Source organism: Nicotiana sylvestris, chromosome 5 (genome assembly GCF_000393655.2).
Source record: "Nicotiana sylvestris chromosome 5, ASM39365v2, whole genome shotgun sequence".
In the NCBI taxonomy this organism is placed as follows: Eukaryota; Viridiplantae; Streptophyta; class Magnoliopsida; order Solanales; family Solanaceae; genus Nicotiana; species Nicotiana sylvestris.
The window spans coordinates 22,032,006-22,048,092 of record NC_091061.1 but is presented as its reverse complement, the minus strand read 5'-3'; the positions used below and the strand labels follow the sequence as shown (position 1 = coordinate 22,048,092).

At 41.0% G+C, this 16,087-nt stretch overlaps 3 protein-coding genes across 3 annotated transcripts; 2 read left to right on the top strand and 1 right to left on the bottom strand.

Moving 5' to 3' along the window:
• Positions 1-8,062: 8,062 nt before the first annotated feature.
• Positions 8,063-8,488, bottom strand: LOC138868374 (uncharacterized). The gene has a single exon (XM_070145925.1). It carries the CDS (start codon positions 8,486-8,488, stop codon positions 8,063-8,065), a length of 426 nt encoding a protein of 141 aa, XP_070002026.1.
• Positions 8,489-14,115: 5,627 nt separating this feature from the next.
• LOC138868373 (uncharacterized) lies at positions 14,116-14,688 on the top strand. Its single transcript, XM_070145924.1, has 2 exons — positions 14,116-14,300; positions 14,469-14,688. Exons 1-2 carry the CDS (start codon positions 14,116-14,118, stop codon positions 14,686-14,688), a joined length of 405 nt encoding a protein of 134 aa, XP_070002025.1.
• Positions 14,685-15,749, top strand: LOC138868372 (uncharacterized). The gene has a single exon (XM_070145922.1). It carries the CDS (start codon positions 14,685-14,687, stop codon positions 15,747-15,749), a length of 1,065 nt encoding a protein of 354 aa, XP_070002023.1.
• Positions 15,750-16,087: the final 338 nt, after the last annotated feature.

The following is a 16,087-nucleotide window of genomic DNA, read 5'->3' as shown; positions in this document are numbered from 1 at the left end:
ACTCTTTTTGTTGAAACAAAAAAAAATATTTTTCTACGTCATGAAACGAAAGTACTTTTTTATTAAAATAAAAAAGAATACTTTTTTATCATAAAAAAAATACTCATTTGTTGAAATGAAAAAAAATCTATCTATAACATGAAAAGAAATGCTATTAATAATATTTTTATTTAGGATGGGGTGGGGTGGGTAAGTAGGGGTAGGGTGGTGTTGGGGGTTGGGGTATGGGTAGGGTGGATGGGGTGGGTTGGTGGGGATGGAAAATAAGGTGGTGAATGTTGGAAAAGAGTTTTGAAAAATGTTTTTCCTTCTCTTAATAAGAAAAATATTTAAGCCAACCAAAAATAAAAAAATTAGAAAACATTTTCCTTCATACCAAACACACCCTTAATATCTATTTTCCTAAGGGGTAATTTTAGAAGGAACTTTTTTTTTTCTGTTTATCATGAGAACTTAACTTTTTTGTTTTCAAAATTTTAAAAAGCTAGTATTGAAATTCCAAATTTACAATTGTTATTGTTTGGATTCGTATCAAAATTGAAAAAATGATGAAGAAAAAATAACTCTTCCGTACTTTCTTATTAGAGTTGCTCGTAGGGGTGTACATAGGGTGGGTAGGTTCGGATTTTTCTATTACTAAACTAAATTAATGGTATCGAATTTTTAAATCTATAAACCAAATCAAACCAATAAAGTCGGGTTTTTCAATCTCGAATTTTTCGATTTTTTCGAGTTTTCGAATTTTTTTCCAGTAAAATCTTCATAGCACAAAATATGTAACTTGTGCTCCAAATATTTCTTTAGTCCTAGTAAGATACAAGTATATAATATATTTTCCAAGAAAATAACACAATAATATGTGATAAGTCATAGCATTATACTAACATATTCAATAACAAGGATAATAAAATCGCATAGAGTAAATATTGCTAATTAATAAGCCGTAAAAAAATTAACATAATCTAAAAATACTATATAGGTCATGCAAAATAAATATAATTAATAAGTACTATTAATTATATAACTAAGCATAAAAGAAAAAGATAAACTAAGTGATGCATTTTTATTATAAATCGATGTAAAACTAAAAGATAAATATCCAACACAATCATCAACTCATTGCCAGGAAAATCAAGTATCGGATTATGCTGATCTTTTCCCTTTAGTATCTATTTTCCTAAGGGTAATTTTAGAAGGAACATTTTTTTTTCTGTTTATCACGAGAACTTAAATTTTTTGTTTTCAAAATTTGAAAAAGCTAGTGTTGAAATTCCAAATTTACAATTGTTATATGTTCGGATTTGTATCAAAACTAGTAATTCAAAATTGAAAAATGATGATGAAAAAACAACTCTTGCGTACTTTCTTATTAGAGTTGCTTGCATGCTAGTGTCTAGAAAAAGGTGAAAGTTCGTTAGGCCTTAAATGCAAGTGGTTTTAATTAATAGGATCATCTATAGAAATTAAATGGATAGTTTACTCACTATTTATAGATTGTAGCTCATTCATTCTTTCAACTAGGATTGGATATGTATTCTCGGGCGGAACCACAGTGTCGGTTGCGGATTCGGTCGAACTCAGTTGCTTTTGTTTAAATTCTATATTCATATTAAAAATTTAATGAATATTGTACAAATTATTGAGTTACAACCCAATACCTTAAAAAGATTATAATTCCGAACCTATAAAATTCAAATCCTAGCTCCGCCTATATTTATTCTAATAATATAAGATTATATTGACTTATTTTATATAATAATACAATGCGTGTTTTAAGGGTCTATAATTATTTCATGTTGTAGGGGGAAAAAATAAAAAAGAACAGGGCAAACAGAGAACACAGGACGTTTTGACTTATCAAACGAATTAAATTTATCACCTAGTTATTTGTCCAGGTGAAATTGTGCCAAAAAAAATAAATAAATAAATAAATAAATAATAATAATAATGATAATAATAAATAGTAATAACAATAACAATAACAATAATAATAATAATATGTCACGACCCGGAATTCTCACCCTCGAAACCGTGTTGGCTTCTAACATCAAACTTGCTAGGCAAGCCAACGTTAGAGCATTATTAACCAATTTCCTTTACGTTTCACTGATAAAAAAATAAACAAGCTAAAACAAGTAGAAATTAATGAGGAAGTAAGTAAATAGCCTATTTATTTATATACTATTGCTACTACTACCTAGAATCTGGTGTCACAATCCACGAACACACTAAGATTTGCTGCAAACATTTGTTCGAAAGAAGATACAACTGTTTGTGAAGAGAAGTAAAAATAATAAATGTAGGAGCATAGAAGGGGACGCTAGGGCATGCGGACGCCAACAAGACTATCTTGGGTCTCCTAGCTGAAAATATATGCACCCGACCTCTCGATCAGCCACTACCTGCTCCAAAATCTGCACAGAAAGTGCAGAGTGCAGTATCAGTACAACCGACCCCATATACTGGTAAGTGCCGAGCCTAACCTCGACGAGGTAGTGACGTGTCTACGGCGGGGCAATTATAATATAGCCTACATACAATGCATAATAAAAGCAGAAAGAAGGACATGACAAAATAAAGCAGTAACTTGCAAGAAATGAACACAGAACTCAAGTGTCTCATCAGTATCCAGCTATAACCAATCCTTAAGTGAAATGCAAAACTACAGAATAACTTACACAGTAAAAGAAAGATGCATAGGCACATAAACTAATGTGGCGCGCATCTCGATCCCACCATATACCAATATCAATATGAATATTCACCCTTATTACTCCATATCAATCCACCCTTATTCCTCCTATTGCGGCGTGCAACCCGATCCCGCTATATAATAGCATTCTACTCTTATTCTTGCTCAATATATCACCCTTATTCCTCCTGTTGCACAGCGCAAACCCGATCCCACCATATTAGCATCAAATACTCAATAAGTACAGAAATTTCACAATTTTAACTCAAAACTCTTCACAAAATTTAAACCTCAAACCAAAGCAAATGGAAAGTTTGTACATTATGAAACTTCACACAAAGAATACTACTCAGCGAAACCAATCCAAAATATACCATAAAACACCGATAAACCAGCTTAAGCCAATAACATGAGACAATGAAACTACGGGGTGGCTAATACCTTCAACAATGAAAAACAATATCTGACAGGTAGCAATTAAGCATGGAAATACCAGTAAGGCATGTAGCAGTTAAGGCAAGGAAGACAATACAATAAGGACGGGAAGAAAACAGATAAATTGGCGGTGCATAGGTACTCATGACCTCACCTATGCTCCACTCACATGGATTTTCACATAGTAAGTAAGTCAAGGAGCCTTAATTCCTTGAGTCAAAGTTAGATACAATACTTACCTCGATCCACAGGCCACTCACTGCTCAATTATCGCTTTTTCCTCTAGATTCCACCTCCAACCCATTTGTATCTAGCCATAATTAACTTAATAACATCAAATATTGCTAAAGAAATCTATTTCAATACATAAATTTAGGTTTCCAACATTTCCCCCTAAAAAGTCAAAAAGCGACCCCGGGCTCGCTTGGTCAAAACTCGAGGTTCGGACAAAAATTCATTCACCCCCGATCCCGAATATGTAATTAGTTTCGAAATCCGACCTCAAATCGAAGTCTAAATTCCAATTATACAAAAATTCTTAATTCTACCCAAACCCCCAATTTCCACCATGAAAACCCTAGATTTTAGGTCGAATATTCATGAAATGTAATGGGTAATTGAAAGAAAGTAGTTTAGAATTATTTACCAATACTTTGGGAAAGAAATTGTCGCTTGAAAATCGCCGCTAGGTCTTTTAGTTTTGAAAATTTTGAAATAATGGCCAATTCCCGTTTTTGCTTCTATTTTAAGTGTTGGGCGACAGTGTTCATCGCGATCGTGTGAACACTGTCGCGTTCGCACAGAGCAGCCTCATAAGGACTTATGCGATTGCGGGAAACACTACGTGTTTGCAAAGGTTTAGCCCGCCCTACCTTCGCGTTTGTGATATAGGGCTCACGTTCGCATAGGGTTTTCCCAGATCCCCTAACCAGCCTTCCTAAAGCTACATGTTTGCGGTCGACCGGTCGCATTCGCGTAGAGCAACTCCCCCCAATGCTCCGCGTTCGCGATCCTGGTCTCGCATTCGCGTAGAGTGAAGTCCTTCCCCAGCCCAGTTTCCCCTTCGCAGTCGCAAGAATGGCTTCGCGATCGAAAAGTACAAAGCATCAGAATACCAGCTACAGCAAAACGCACCAGATTTCTAAGCCTAAAACATCCCGTAACCTATCTGAAACTCACCCGAGCTCTCGGGCTCTAAACCAAACATGCACACAAGTCTAACGCCATCATATAGACTTGGTCGTGTGATCAAATCACCAAAATAACACCTAGAACTACGAATTTAGCACAAAATCACATGAAATTCTTAAGAACACTTTAAAATTCCTATTTTTGCACAACCGGACGTCTGAATCATGTCAAATCAGTTCCGTTTCTCACCATATTTCTTAGATAAGATATAAATATTATTTTGGACCTATAACGGGCTCCGTAACTAAAATACGGTCCCAATACTAACAAGATCAAACATTAACCAAATTTTTAAAACCATTTAATTTTCACTCATTCAATTTTCATTAAAAACTCATATCTCGAGCTAGGGACCTCGGAATTTGATTTCGGGCATACGCCCAGGTCCCATATTTCGATACAGACCCGTCGGGACTATCAAAAATACAAGTCCGGATCCATTACCCAAAACATTGACCGAAGTCAACTAAATTAACTTTTAAAAGCAAAAATTATTATTTTTATTAACTTTCAACATAAAAGCTTTTCGAAAACACGCCCTGACTGTGCACGTAAATCGAAGAGGAATAAAATAAGATTTTGAAAGCCCTGAAATACAGAATCGAGTTCTAAAATATAAGATGACATTTTGGGCCATCACATTCTCCACCTCTAGAACAACCCTTTTGTCCTCGAATAGATATAGAAAAGTACCTGAGCTAGTGAAAAGGTGGGGATATCTACTCCGCATATTGGACTCGAACTCCCAGGCAGCTTCCTTAACAGGCTGACCTCTCCACTGCACTCGTACCGAAGGATAATTTTTCGATGTCAACTAACACGTGTCTAGAATAGCTACCGCTTCCTCCTCGTAGGTCAAATCCTTGGCCAACTGGACAGTGTTGAAATCTAACACGTGGGATGGATCACCGTGATACTTCCAAAGCATGGACACATGGAATACTTGATGTACCGCTGATAAGCCTGGTGGCAATGCAAGTCTGTAGGCCACCTCTCCCACTCGCTAAAGGATCTTCAAAGGCCCGATATACCTAGGGCTTAACTTTCCCTTCTTTCCAAACCTCATTACACCCTTCATGGGCGATACCCGAAGCAACACTCTTTCTCCGACCATGAATACCATATCACGAACCTTACGGTTGGTATAACTCTTCTGCCTAGACTGAGCTGTACGAATTCTATCCTGAATGATCTTAACCTTATCCAAGGCATCCTGTACCAAATCTGTACTCAATAACCGAGCCTCCCCCGGCTCAAACCATTCAACCGGCAATCGACACCGTCTACCATATAATGCCTCATAGGGAGCTATCTGGATGCTCGACTAATAGCTGTTGTTGTAGGCAAACTCCGCAAGCAGCAAGACATGATCCCAAGAACCTCCAAAGTCAATAACACAGGCACGGAGCATATCCTCCAAGACTTGAATAGTACGCTCGGATTGTCCGTCTGTCTGAGGATGAAATGTTGTTCTCAGCTCGACCACGTACCCAACTCACATTGTACTGTCGTCCAGAAGTGCGAGGTAAGCTGCGTACCTCGATCAAAAATGATAGACACGGTCATACCGTGAAGATGAACGATCTCACGGATATAAATCGCTGCCAACCACTCCGAAGAATATGAAATTGCCACAGGAATGCAATGTGTTGACTTGGTCAGTCTAGCCACAATAACCCAAACTGCAGCAATCTTCCTCTGAGTCTGTGGGAGTCTAACAACGAAATCCATAGTGATACTCTCCCACTTCCACTCAGGAATCTCTATCTTCTGAAGCAAACCACGAGGTCTCTGATGCTCGTACGTTACTTGCTGACAATTTAGACACCAAGCTACATATGTTATAATATCCTTCTTCATTCTCCTCCACCAATAATGCTGCCTCAAGTCCTGATACATCTTGGCGGTGCCTGGATGAATAGAATATCGGGAACTCTGATCCTCCTCTAGAGTCAACTCACGAAGTCCATCCACATTAGGCACACAAACACGACCCTACATCCTCCAAACTCCATCATCTCAAACTGTAACCTGCTTGGCATTACTGTGTCGCATTGTGTCCCTAAGAATAATCAAATGAGGGTCATCATACTGCCGCTCCCTGATACGCTCAAACAAAGAAGATCGAGCGACTGTGCAAGCTAAAACACGACTGGGCTCAGAAACATCCAACCTCACGAGCTGATTGGCTAAAGCCTGAACATCTAATTTAAGCGGTCTCTCATCGACTAGAATGTACGCAAGGCTGTCCATACTAGCTGACTTCCTACTCAAAGCTTCAACCACCACATTGGCCTTCCCGAGATGATACAAGATGGTGATATCATAGTCTTTCAATAGCTCCAAACACCTCATCTGCCTCAAATTGAGCTCCTTCTGCTTGAACAAATATTGCAAACTCTTATGATCCATGAACACTTCACATGACACACCATATAAATAGTGCCTCCAAATCTTCAGCACGTGAACAATGGTTGCCAGCTCCAAGTCATGAACATGATAATTTTTCTCATGAACCTTTAGCTGCCGTGAAGCATATGCATTAACTTTGCCACCCTGAACCAATACCGCACCAAGTCCAATACGAGATTTGTCACAATATATTATATAGGGCCCTGAACTTGTGGGCAATACCAACACTGGCGCCGTAGTCAAAGCTGTCTTGAGCTTCTGAAAGCTCGCCTCAAACTCGTCTGACCATCTGAACGGGGCACCTTTCTGGGTTAACCTGGTCAACGAGGTTGTTATAGATGAGAATCCCTCTACAAATCGATGGTAATAACTCGCCAATCCCAAGAAACTACGGATCTCTATGGCTGAAGTAGGTCTAGGCCAATTCTGAACGGCCTTATTCTTCTAAGGATCCACCTGAATACCCTTTGCTGATACAACGTGACCCAAGAAGGCAACTGAACTCAACCAAAACTCGCATTTTGAAAAATTAGCATATAACTGGATGTCTCTCACAGTCTGAAGAATAGTCCAAAGATGTTGCTCGTGATCCTATCGACTACGGCAGTAGATCAAGATATCATCAATAAAAACAATCACAATTGAATCCAGATAGGGTTTGAACACCCGGTTCATCAAATCCATAAATAATGCTGGGGTATTTGTCATCTCGAATGACATCACTAGAAACTTATAATGCCCATACCGAGTCCAAAAAGTTGTCATAGGGACATCGGATGCCCTAATCCTCAATTGATGGTAGTCAGATCTAAAATCGATCTTTGAAAACACCTTGGCACCCAGAAGCTGATCAAATAAGTCATCAATCATCGGCAATGGGTACTTGTTCTTGATGGTGACTTTGTTCAACTGCCGATAATCTATGCACACCCTCATCGATCCATCCTTCTTCTTTACAAACAATACGGGTGTACCCTAAGGCGAAATATTGGGTCTAATAAAGCCGTTATCAAGCAAATCTTGCAACTTCTCCTTTAATACTATCAATTTTGGCGGGGCCATGTGGTATGGCGGAATAAACATGGGCTGAGTACCCAGAAACAAATCAATACAGAAGTCAATATCCCTGTCGGGTGGCATTCCCGGCAGGTCTGCAGGAAATGCCTTTGGAAACTCCCGAACAACTGGAACAAAATCCATGGAAGGAACCTCCACACTAGAATCACGAATATAAGCCAAATAAGCCAAACACCTTTTCTCGGCCATACGTTGAGCCTTTATATAAGAGATAACCCTACTGGTAGAATGACTATGAGTCCCTCTCTACTCTAATTAAGGCAACCTCAGCAAGGCTAAGGTCATGATCTTGACGTGACAGTCCAATATAGCATGATAAGGTGATAGCCAATCCATCCCCAAAATGACATCAAACTCGACCATATCAAGAAGTAGGAGATCTACGCTAGGCTCAAGACCCCAAAGAATAATCACACACGAGCGATAGACATGATCTACAACAATATAATCCCCCACTAGTGTGTACACATGCACGGGAGCACTCAAAGAATCACGAGGCACAACTAAATATGAAGCAAAGTAAGATGACACATAGTAGTATGTAGACTCTTGATCAAATAGAACTGAAGCATTTCTACTGCAAACTGAAACAGTACCTGTGATAACAGCATCAGATGGCCTAGCCTCAGGCCTGGATGGGAAAGCATAACATCTGGGCTGGGACCCATCACTTTGAACCATATCTTAGGGATGACCTCTTACTAGCTGGTCTGCACCTCTAGCGGCCTGGCCTCTACCTCTAACGGCCTGACCTCCACCTTTAGCGACCTGACTTCTACCTCTGGATCCTTGATCCCTACCTCTAGCTTGCTAAGCAGGCGGTGACACACCGGGTGTCAGAATCATGGCACGAGAACCCTGCTGCTATGGCAGAATGCCCACTAAGCTCGAGTAGGTCCTCTGGATATGCCCATAATCACCACACTCGAAACATCCATCCTGATACTTTGGTTGTGAAAACTAAGAATGACCCGGACGAGCTGACTGACCGCAATAATAACTATGAAGAGGAGGTGCTCTGATAGGAACTGGTGGTGCACTATAAGTTGGTTGCCATAAAGAAGGTACATAAGGACCACAACTCCCTGAAGCTCCATGGGATGTCTGAAGTGCTGAATGAAATAGCCTGGGAGGATGGCTCCTACCAAAAGTACCTCGACCTCCATATGAGTCCCCGCTAAATCCACCGAAGTGACGCGGCCTTTTGTCATACCCCTGACAACTCCCCTAAGCTAGAACCATCTCAACTCGTCTGGTAACATTGGTTGCATCCTGGAAAGAAATCTCACTCCTAATCTCCTTAGCCATTTGCAATCTGATAGGCTAAGTAAGTCCCTCAATAAACCTCATCACCCTCTCTCTCTCTCTTGATAGGAAGTATAAGAAGAGCACGATGGGCTAAATCAATAAAGCGGGTCTCGTACTAAGTGACAGACATATTGCCCTGCTGGAGACGCTCGAACTGCCTGCGATAGTCCTCTCTTAGTGTAACAGGAAGGAACTTATCAAGAAATATCTAAGAGAACTGGTCCCAAGTCAAAGTAGGAGACCCAGCTGGTCTAGTCAACACAAAATCATTCCACTATCTCTTGGCGGACCCTATCATTTGAAACGCAGCAAAATCGACCCCATTGGTCTCTACTACCCCATGTTCCGCAACACCTTATGGCAACAGTCAAGACAATCCTATGGGTCCTCAGAAGCTTCCCCATTGTAATGAACTGGAAAGAGCTTGGTGAACTTGTCAATCTCAACAAGGCCTCAAACACATAGTTGATCTGTCACCGGTCTGTGCTGCAACAACCGATGGAACTACCCCAACTGGATGTGCTACTAGAGTCTGAAACTGGGGAGCCATTTGCTCCGGAGTGTGAGTTGCGGGAGTCTGAACTCCTCCCCCAGCCCGAGAGATGGCTGGTGCTACAGGAAATTTGCCGGTCTGAGCAACACTCTCCATAAGGCCTACTAGACGGACCAAAGCATCCTAAAGTATCGTGGTAGCGATGAACCCCTCTGGAACCTGAGCTGGCCCTGCTGGAATGGTCTGGGTTGGAACCTCATCATCAAACTACACCTGAGGCTCAGCTACTGGTGCTTCAGCTCGAGCTCTCGGCTAATCCCGGCCTCTAGCACGGCCTCGGCCTCGTCCTTTACCCATCGTAGGAGCTGCCACTAATGGCTCTGGTTACTGCTCAACTGATGAAGCAGTATGTGTTCTCGCTATCTACGAAGAACAAGAGTAGAGAGTTCAATTAGCATTGAGAGATCAAATCGCACGACAAAGAAGAGTAGAAGTGAAATTTCTCCTAAACTCTGTAGCCTCTGGGGATAAGCACAAACGTCTTCGTACCGATCCCTCAGACTCTACTAAGCTTGTTCGTGAATTGTGATACCTAGGCAACCTAGTGCTCTGATACCAACTTGTCACGACCCGGAATTCCCACCATCAGGTTTGTGATGGCGCCTAACATCACACTTGCTAGGCAAGCCAACGTTAGAGCATTATTAGCCAATTTCCTTTACGTTTCAGTGATAAGAAATTAAACAAGCGAAAACAAGTAGAAATAAATATGGAAGTAAGTAAATACCCTCTTTGTTTATATACAATTACCAATACTATTGCTACTACTACCCAGAATCCGGTGTCACAATCCACGAACACACTAAGATTTGCTACAAACATTTATTCGAAAGAAGATACAACTGATTATGAAGAGAAGTAAAAACAGTAAATGTAGGAGCATAAAAGGGGACGCTAGGGCCTGCGGACACAAGCAGGACTACCTTGGGTCTCCTTGCTGAAAATATTTGCACCCGACCTCTCAATCAGCCACTACCTGCTCTAAAATCTGCACAGAAAGTTCAGATTGCAGTATCAATACAACCGACCCCATGTACTGGTAAGTGTCAAGCATAATCTTGACGAGGTAGTGATGAGGCTACGGTAGGGCATTTACAATATAACCTGCATATAGTGCTTAATAAAAGCAGAAAGAAGGACAAGACAAAATAAAGCAGTAACTTGCAAGGAATGAATACAGAACTCAAATGTCTCATCAGTATCCAACTATAACCGATCCTTAAGTGAAATTCAAAACTACAGAATAACTTACACAGTAAAAGAAAGATAGATAAACACATAAACTGATGCGGCGCAACCCGATCCCACCATATCCCAATATCAATATGAATATTCACCATTATTACTCCATATCAATCCACCCTTATTTCTCCTGTTATGGCGTGCATCACGATCTCACCGTATAATAGTATTTCACCCTTATTCCTCCTTAATATATCACCCTTATTTATCCTGTTGCGTTGTGCAACCCGATCCCACCATATCAGCATCAATTACTCAATAAGTACAGAAATTTCACAATTTTTAACTCAAAACTCTTCACAATATTTAAACCTCAAACCAAAGCAAACGGAAAGCTTGTACATTATGAAACTTCACACAAATAATACTACTCAGCGAAACCAATCCGAAATATACCATAAAACACTGATAAACCAGCTTACGATAATAATATGAGACAATGAAACTACGGGGTGGCTAATACCTTCAACAATGAAAAACAATGTCTGACAAGTAGCAACTAAGCATGGAAACCAGTAAGGCATGTAGCAGTTAAGGTAGGGAAGACAGTACAATAACGACGAGAAGAAAACAGATAAATTGGCGGTGCATATGTACTCGTCACCTCACATATGCGTCACTTACATAGATTTTCACATAGCAATTAAGTCAAGGATCCCTAATCCCTCAGGTCAAAGTTAGACACAACACTTACCTCGATCCACAAGCCACTCACTGCTCAATTACCGATATTCCTCTAGATTCTACCTCGAAACCCCTCGTATCTAGCCATAATTAACTTAATAACATCAAATATTGCTAAAGGGATGAATTTCAATACATAAATTTAGGTTTTCCAACATTTCCCCCAAAAGGTCAAAAACTGACCTCAGGCCCGCTTGGTCAAAACTCGAGGTTCTGATCAAAATCCACTCACCTCCGAGCCCGAATATGTAATAAGTTTTGAAATCTGACCTCAAATTGAGGTCTCAATTCCAATTATACAAAAATTCCTAATTCTACCCATACCCCTAATTTCCACTATGAAAACTCTAGATTTTAGGTTGAAAATTCATGAAATGTAATGGACAATTAAAAGAAAGTAGTTTAGAATCATTTACCAACACTTTGGGGAAGAAATTGTCTCTTGAAAATCGCCTCTAGGTCTTCTAGTTTTGAAATTTTTGAAATAATGGCCAATTCCCGTTTTTGCTTCTATTTTAAGTGCTAGGCGACAGTGTTCATCGCGATCGCATGAACATTGTCGCGTTCGCGAAGAGCAACCTCATAAGGACTTACACGATCGCGGGAAACATTATGCGTTCACGAAGGTTTAGCCTGCCCACCTTCGTGTTCACGATATAGGGCTCGCGTTCGCATAGGGTTTTTACCAGGTCCCCTGACTAGCCTTCCTAAAGTTATGCGTTTGTGGTCGACCGGTCGCGTTCGCGCAGAGCAACTCCCCTCAGTGCACCGCATTCGCGACCTTGGTCTCGCATTTGCGTAGAGTGAAGTCCTCCCCCAACCCAGTTTCCCCTTCGCGGTCGCGAGAATGGCTTCGCGATCGCGAGAATGGCTTCGCGATCGCGAAGCACAAAGCATTAGAATACCAGCCGCAGCAAAACACACCAGATTTATAAGCCTAAAACATCATGTAACCTATCCGAAACTCACCCGAGCTCCCGGGGCTCCAAACCAAACATGCACACAAGTCTAAAGCCATCATACGGACTTGGTCGTGCGATCTAATCGCCAAAATAACACCTAGAACTACGAATTTAGCACAAAATCACATGAAATTCTTGAGAACACTTTGAAACTCCTATTTTCACAACCGGACGTCTGAATCACGTCAAATCAGTTTTGTTTCTCACCAAATTTCACAGATAAGGTATAAATATTATTTTAGATCTGTATCGGGCTCCTAAACCAAAATACGGGTCTGATATTAACAAGATCAAACATTAACCAAATTCTTAAAACCTTTTAATTTTTAGTCTTTCAATTTCATCAAAAATTCATATCTCGAGATAGGGACCTCAGAATTCGATTTCAGGCATACGCCTAGGTCCCAAATTTTGATACGGCCCTGCTGGGACTGTTAAAATAAAAGTCCGGGTCTGTTTACCTAAAACGTTGACTGGAGTCAACTAAATCTACTTTTAAAAGTAAAATTCATTATTTTTATTAACTTTCAACATAAAAGCTTTCCGGAAACATGCCCATACTGCGCACGCAAATCGTGGAGGAATAAAATGACGTTTTGAAGGCGTCGGAACACAGAATCGAGTTCTAAAATATAAGATGAACTTTTGAGTCATCAAATAATAATAATTATTATTATTATTATTATTGTTATTATTATTATTATTATTATTATTATTATTATTATTATTATTATTATTATTAAAAGCATAAGCTCTGTGAAGCAAACGTTGCTAAGCCAATAATAGACTATTAGTTTGAATTTAACCTAGCTTTCCATTCAACGTAGTTGCTGTCTTATACCCACCTAATTCAAAGTTTTCAACTTTTGAGCTTTGTGATTTTTGACTTTGAGGTTCCCAGATCTCCCTCTTTAGTCTCGGGTTCCCATATCTGTTTTTTCTTTTATTTTATTTTTAGTATTTTTTTTTCACCGGAGTTGTTCGATTTAGTCGCAGGGTTCATGAAATTAAGCTTTTCTCTATCTTAATTTTGTTGTTATCCCTTCATTCCCCTCGCCTTTTACTACTTATCGCTTTTTGCTATGCGTGGGGGCTCACCAGTGGTAGCGGTGACAACCCCTCCCTCCTTTGTTTGGATCTGTGGTGTTTTGTGTATATTTCAGGTTAGGACTTGTGGCTGTTAGCGGCGAACAGGACATGCGTGTGCAAACATTAAAGAACAACCCGAGCGCGGGACAGTAAGGGGCAGCAGGAGTTAGACGCGAACGCGCTAGGTGGCAACATCATCGTCGTATATAACAAGACAATTCCCAGGTTCTACTCGCAGGAATTGGTACCTCCCATTTTCCTATTTCCCGTTGTTGTGTTAGTTAAATTACTGCTATCTTAGTTTGTATTAGTATATTCAACGTATTAGTGTGCCTACAGTTGCAACTTATATTCTTCTATTTTGGTCTGTTGCCTTGTGTCTATTAGTGGTTCCCCTTAGTCTGCCGTAGGTATTTGTGGTTGTGGTCTGGGATGGTCGACTGAGGTCATATCCTCGGGGGGAACGGGGGATGGGGCAGGAAGTAGGGCAGGGTTTAGGGGGTGGGTGGGGAAGCAAGGAAGATAAAGGGAACAAGGGTGTCTATAGGTTGAGAATTGGGTCATGGAACGTAGGTACATTGACGGGTAAGTCTATAGAACTGGCAAAGATCCTCCAAAAGAGGAGGTTCAATATAGTATGTCTCCAGGAGACAAGGTGGGTAGGGTCGAGGGCGAAGGACGCGGATGGGTAAAAGCTTTGGTACTCAGGAGTCCAAAGAGGTAAGAATGGAGTGGGTATCTTGGTGGATAGGGAACTTAGAGAGTCTGTGGTTGAGGTTAGATGAGTGAATGATAGATTAATGAGTATTAAGTTGGTGGTCAGAGAGTGCACCATAAACATTGTTAGCGCCTATGCGCCTCATGCGGGCCTAGATGAGGAGGTTAAACGCCACTTTTGGGAGGGGTTAGATGAGATTGTGTGCCACATTTTGCCTGCTGAGCAGCTATTCATAGGAGGGGATTTCAATGGTCATATTGGGTCGACCGTAGGTGGTTATGGCATGGTTCATGGAGGCTTCAGTTATGGGGAGAGGAATGGATGAGGTACCTAATTTTGAACTTCGCTAAGGCTTTTAGGTTGGTGATTGCGAACTCTAGCTTCCCGAAGAGAGAGGCGCATTTGGTTACTTTTCAAAATACAGTGGCAAAGACTCAGATTGACTATCTCCTCCTCAGGAGGTGTGACAGAGGATTGTGCAAAGATTGCAAGGTGATTCCGGATGAGATACTCGTGACACCGCATAGGTTAATGGTGATGGACATTGGTATTATGTTAAAGAGGAGAAAAAGGTTTGCTCGAGGAAGACCGAGGATCAGGTGGGGAGCCTTAACTAAGGATAAAGCCCAAGAGTTGGAGAGGCAGTTGTCGGCTATGAGAGCTTGGGGGAGAAGTGGTGACGCAAGCACTATGTGGTCAAAGACATCCAAATGTATAAAGGAGGCTGCGAGAGAGGTGTTAGGGGTCTCGACGGGCATCTCTGGTGGGCACAAAGGAGACTGGTGGTGGAATGAAGTGGTTCAAGGTAAAGTGAAAGCGAAGAAGGTGGTGTACCTAAAGTTAGTGGGGAGCATAGGTGAGGAAGAAAGGCGAGCGTGCGTAGAAAGGTATAAGGTAGCTAGGAAGGAAGCTAAGCTGGAGGTTACGAAGGCTAAAACTGCAGCTTATGGTCGTATGTATGAGGAACTAGGGAAAAAAGGCAGGGAGAAAAAGTTATTCCGGTTGGCCAAGCTGAGAGAGAGGAAGGCTCGGGATTTGGACCAAGTGAGATGCATCAAGGATGAAGATGGTAGAGTTTTGACGGAGGATGTGCATATTAAGAGAAGATGGCAGACTTATTTTCATAAACTTCTAAATGAAGAAGGGGATCGGGATATTGTACTAGACGAATTGGAACGTTCCGAGAGTCCCCGTGACTCTGGGTACTGCGGGTGTATCAAGGTCGATAAGCTCGTAGAAGATATACGTAAGATGAGTAGGGATAGAGCGACCGGGACAGATGAGATTCCGATGGAATTTTGGAAGAGCGTGGGAATAGCAGGTTTGGAGTGGTTGACTGGGTTGTTCAATGTTATTTTTAAGGCAAAGAGGATGCCAGAGGAGTGAAGGTGGAGTACGGTAGTTCCATTGTATAAGAACAAAGGTGATATCGAGAGTTGTAACAACTATAGGGGTATCAAATTACTGAGTCATACCATGAAAGTGTGGGAGAGGGTGGTTAAAGCAAGGGTGAGGATGGCAATGTCTATATCCGACAACCAGTTTGGATTCATGCCAGGTCGTTCGACTATAGAAGCTATACACCTTGTTCGGAGGTTGGTGGAAATGTATAGAGAGAGGAAAAAGGATCTGCACATGGTTTTTATTGACCTGGAGAAAGCATATGACAATGTTCCTAGAGAAGTTCTCTGGAGATGCTTGGAGGCAAAAGGTGTGTCGGTACC

What these genes read in the sequence shown, in the direction of transcription:
- LOC138868373 (XM_070145924.1), top strand. Translation starts at nt 14,116, where the DNA reads ATGGGGCAGGAAGTAGGGCAGGGTTTAGGGGGTGGGTGGGGAAGCAAG. An exon ending in GTATGTCTCCAGGAGACAAG is followed by an intron (nt 14,301 to 14,468) that starts GTGGGTAGGGTC and finishes GTTGGTGGTCAG; the next exon opens with AGAGTGCACCATAAACATTG.
- LOC138868374 (XM_070145925.1), bottom strand. Translation starts at nt 8,488, where the DNA reads ATGGTTCAAAGTGATGGGTCCCAGCCCAGATGTTATGCTTTCCCATCC.
- LOC138868372 (XM_070145922.1), top strand. Translation starts at nt 14,685, where the DNA reads ATGAGGTACCTAATTTTGAACTTCGCTAAGGCTTTTAGGTTGGTGATT.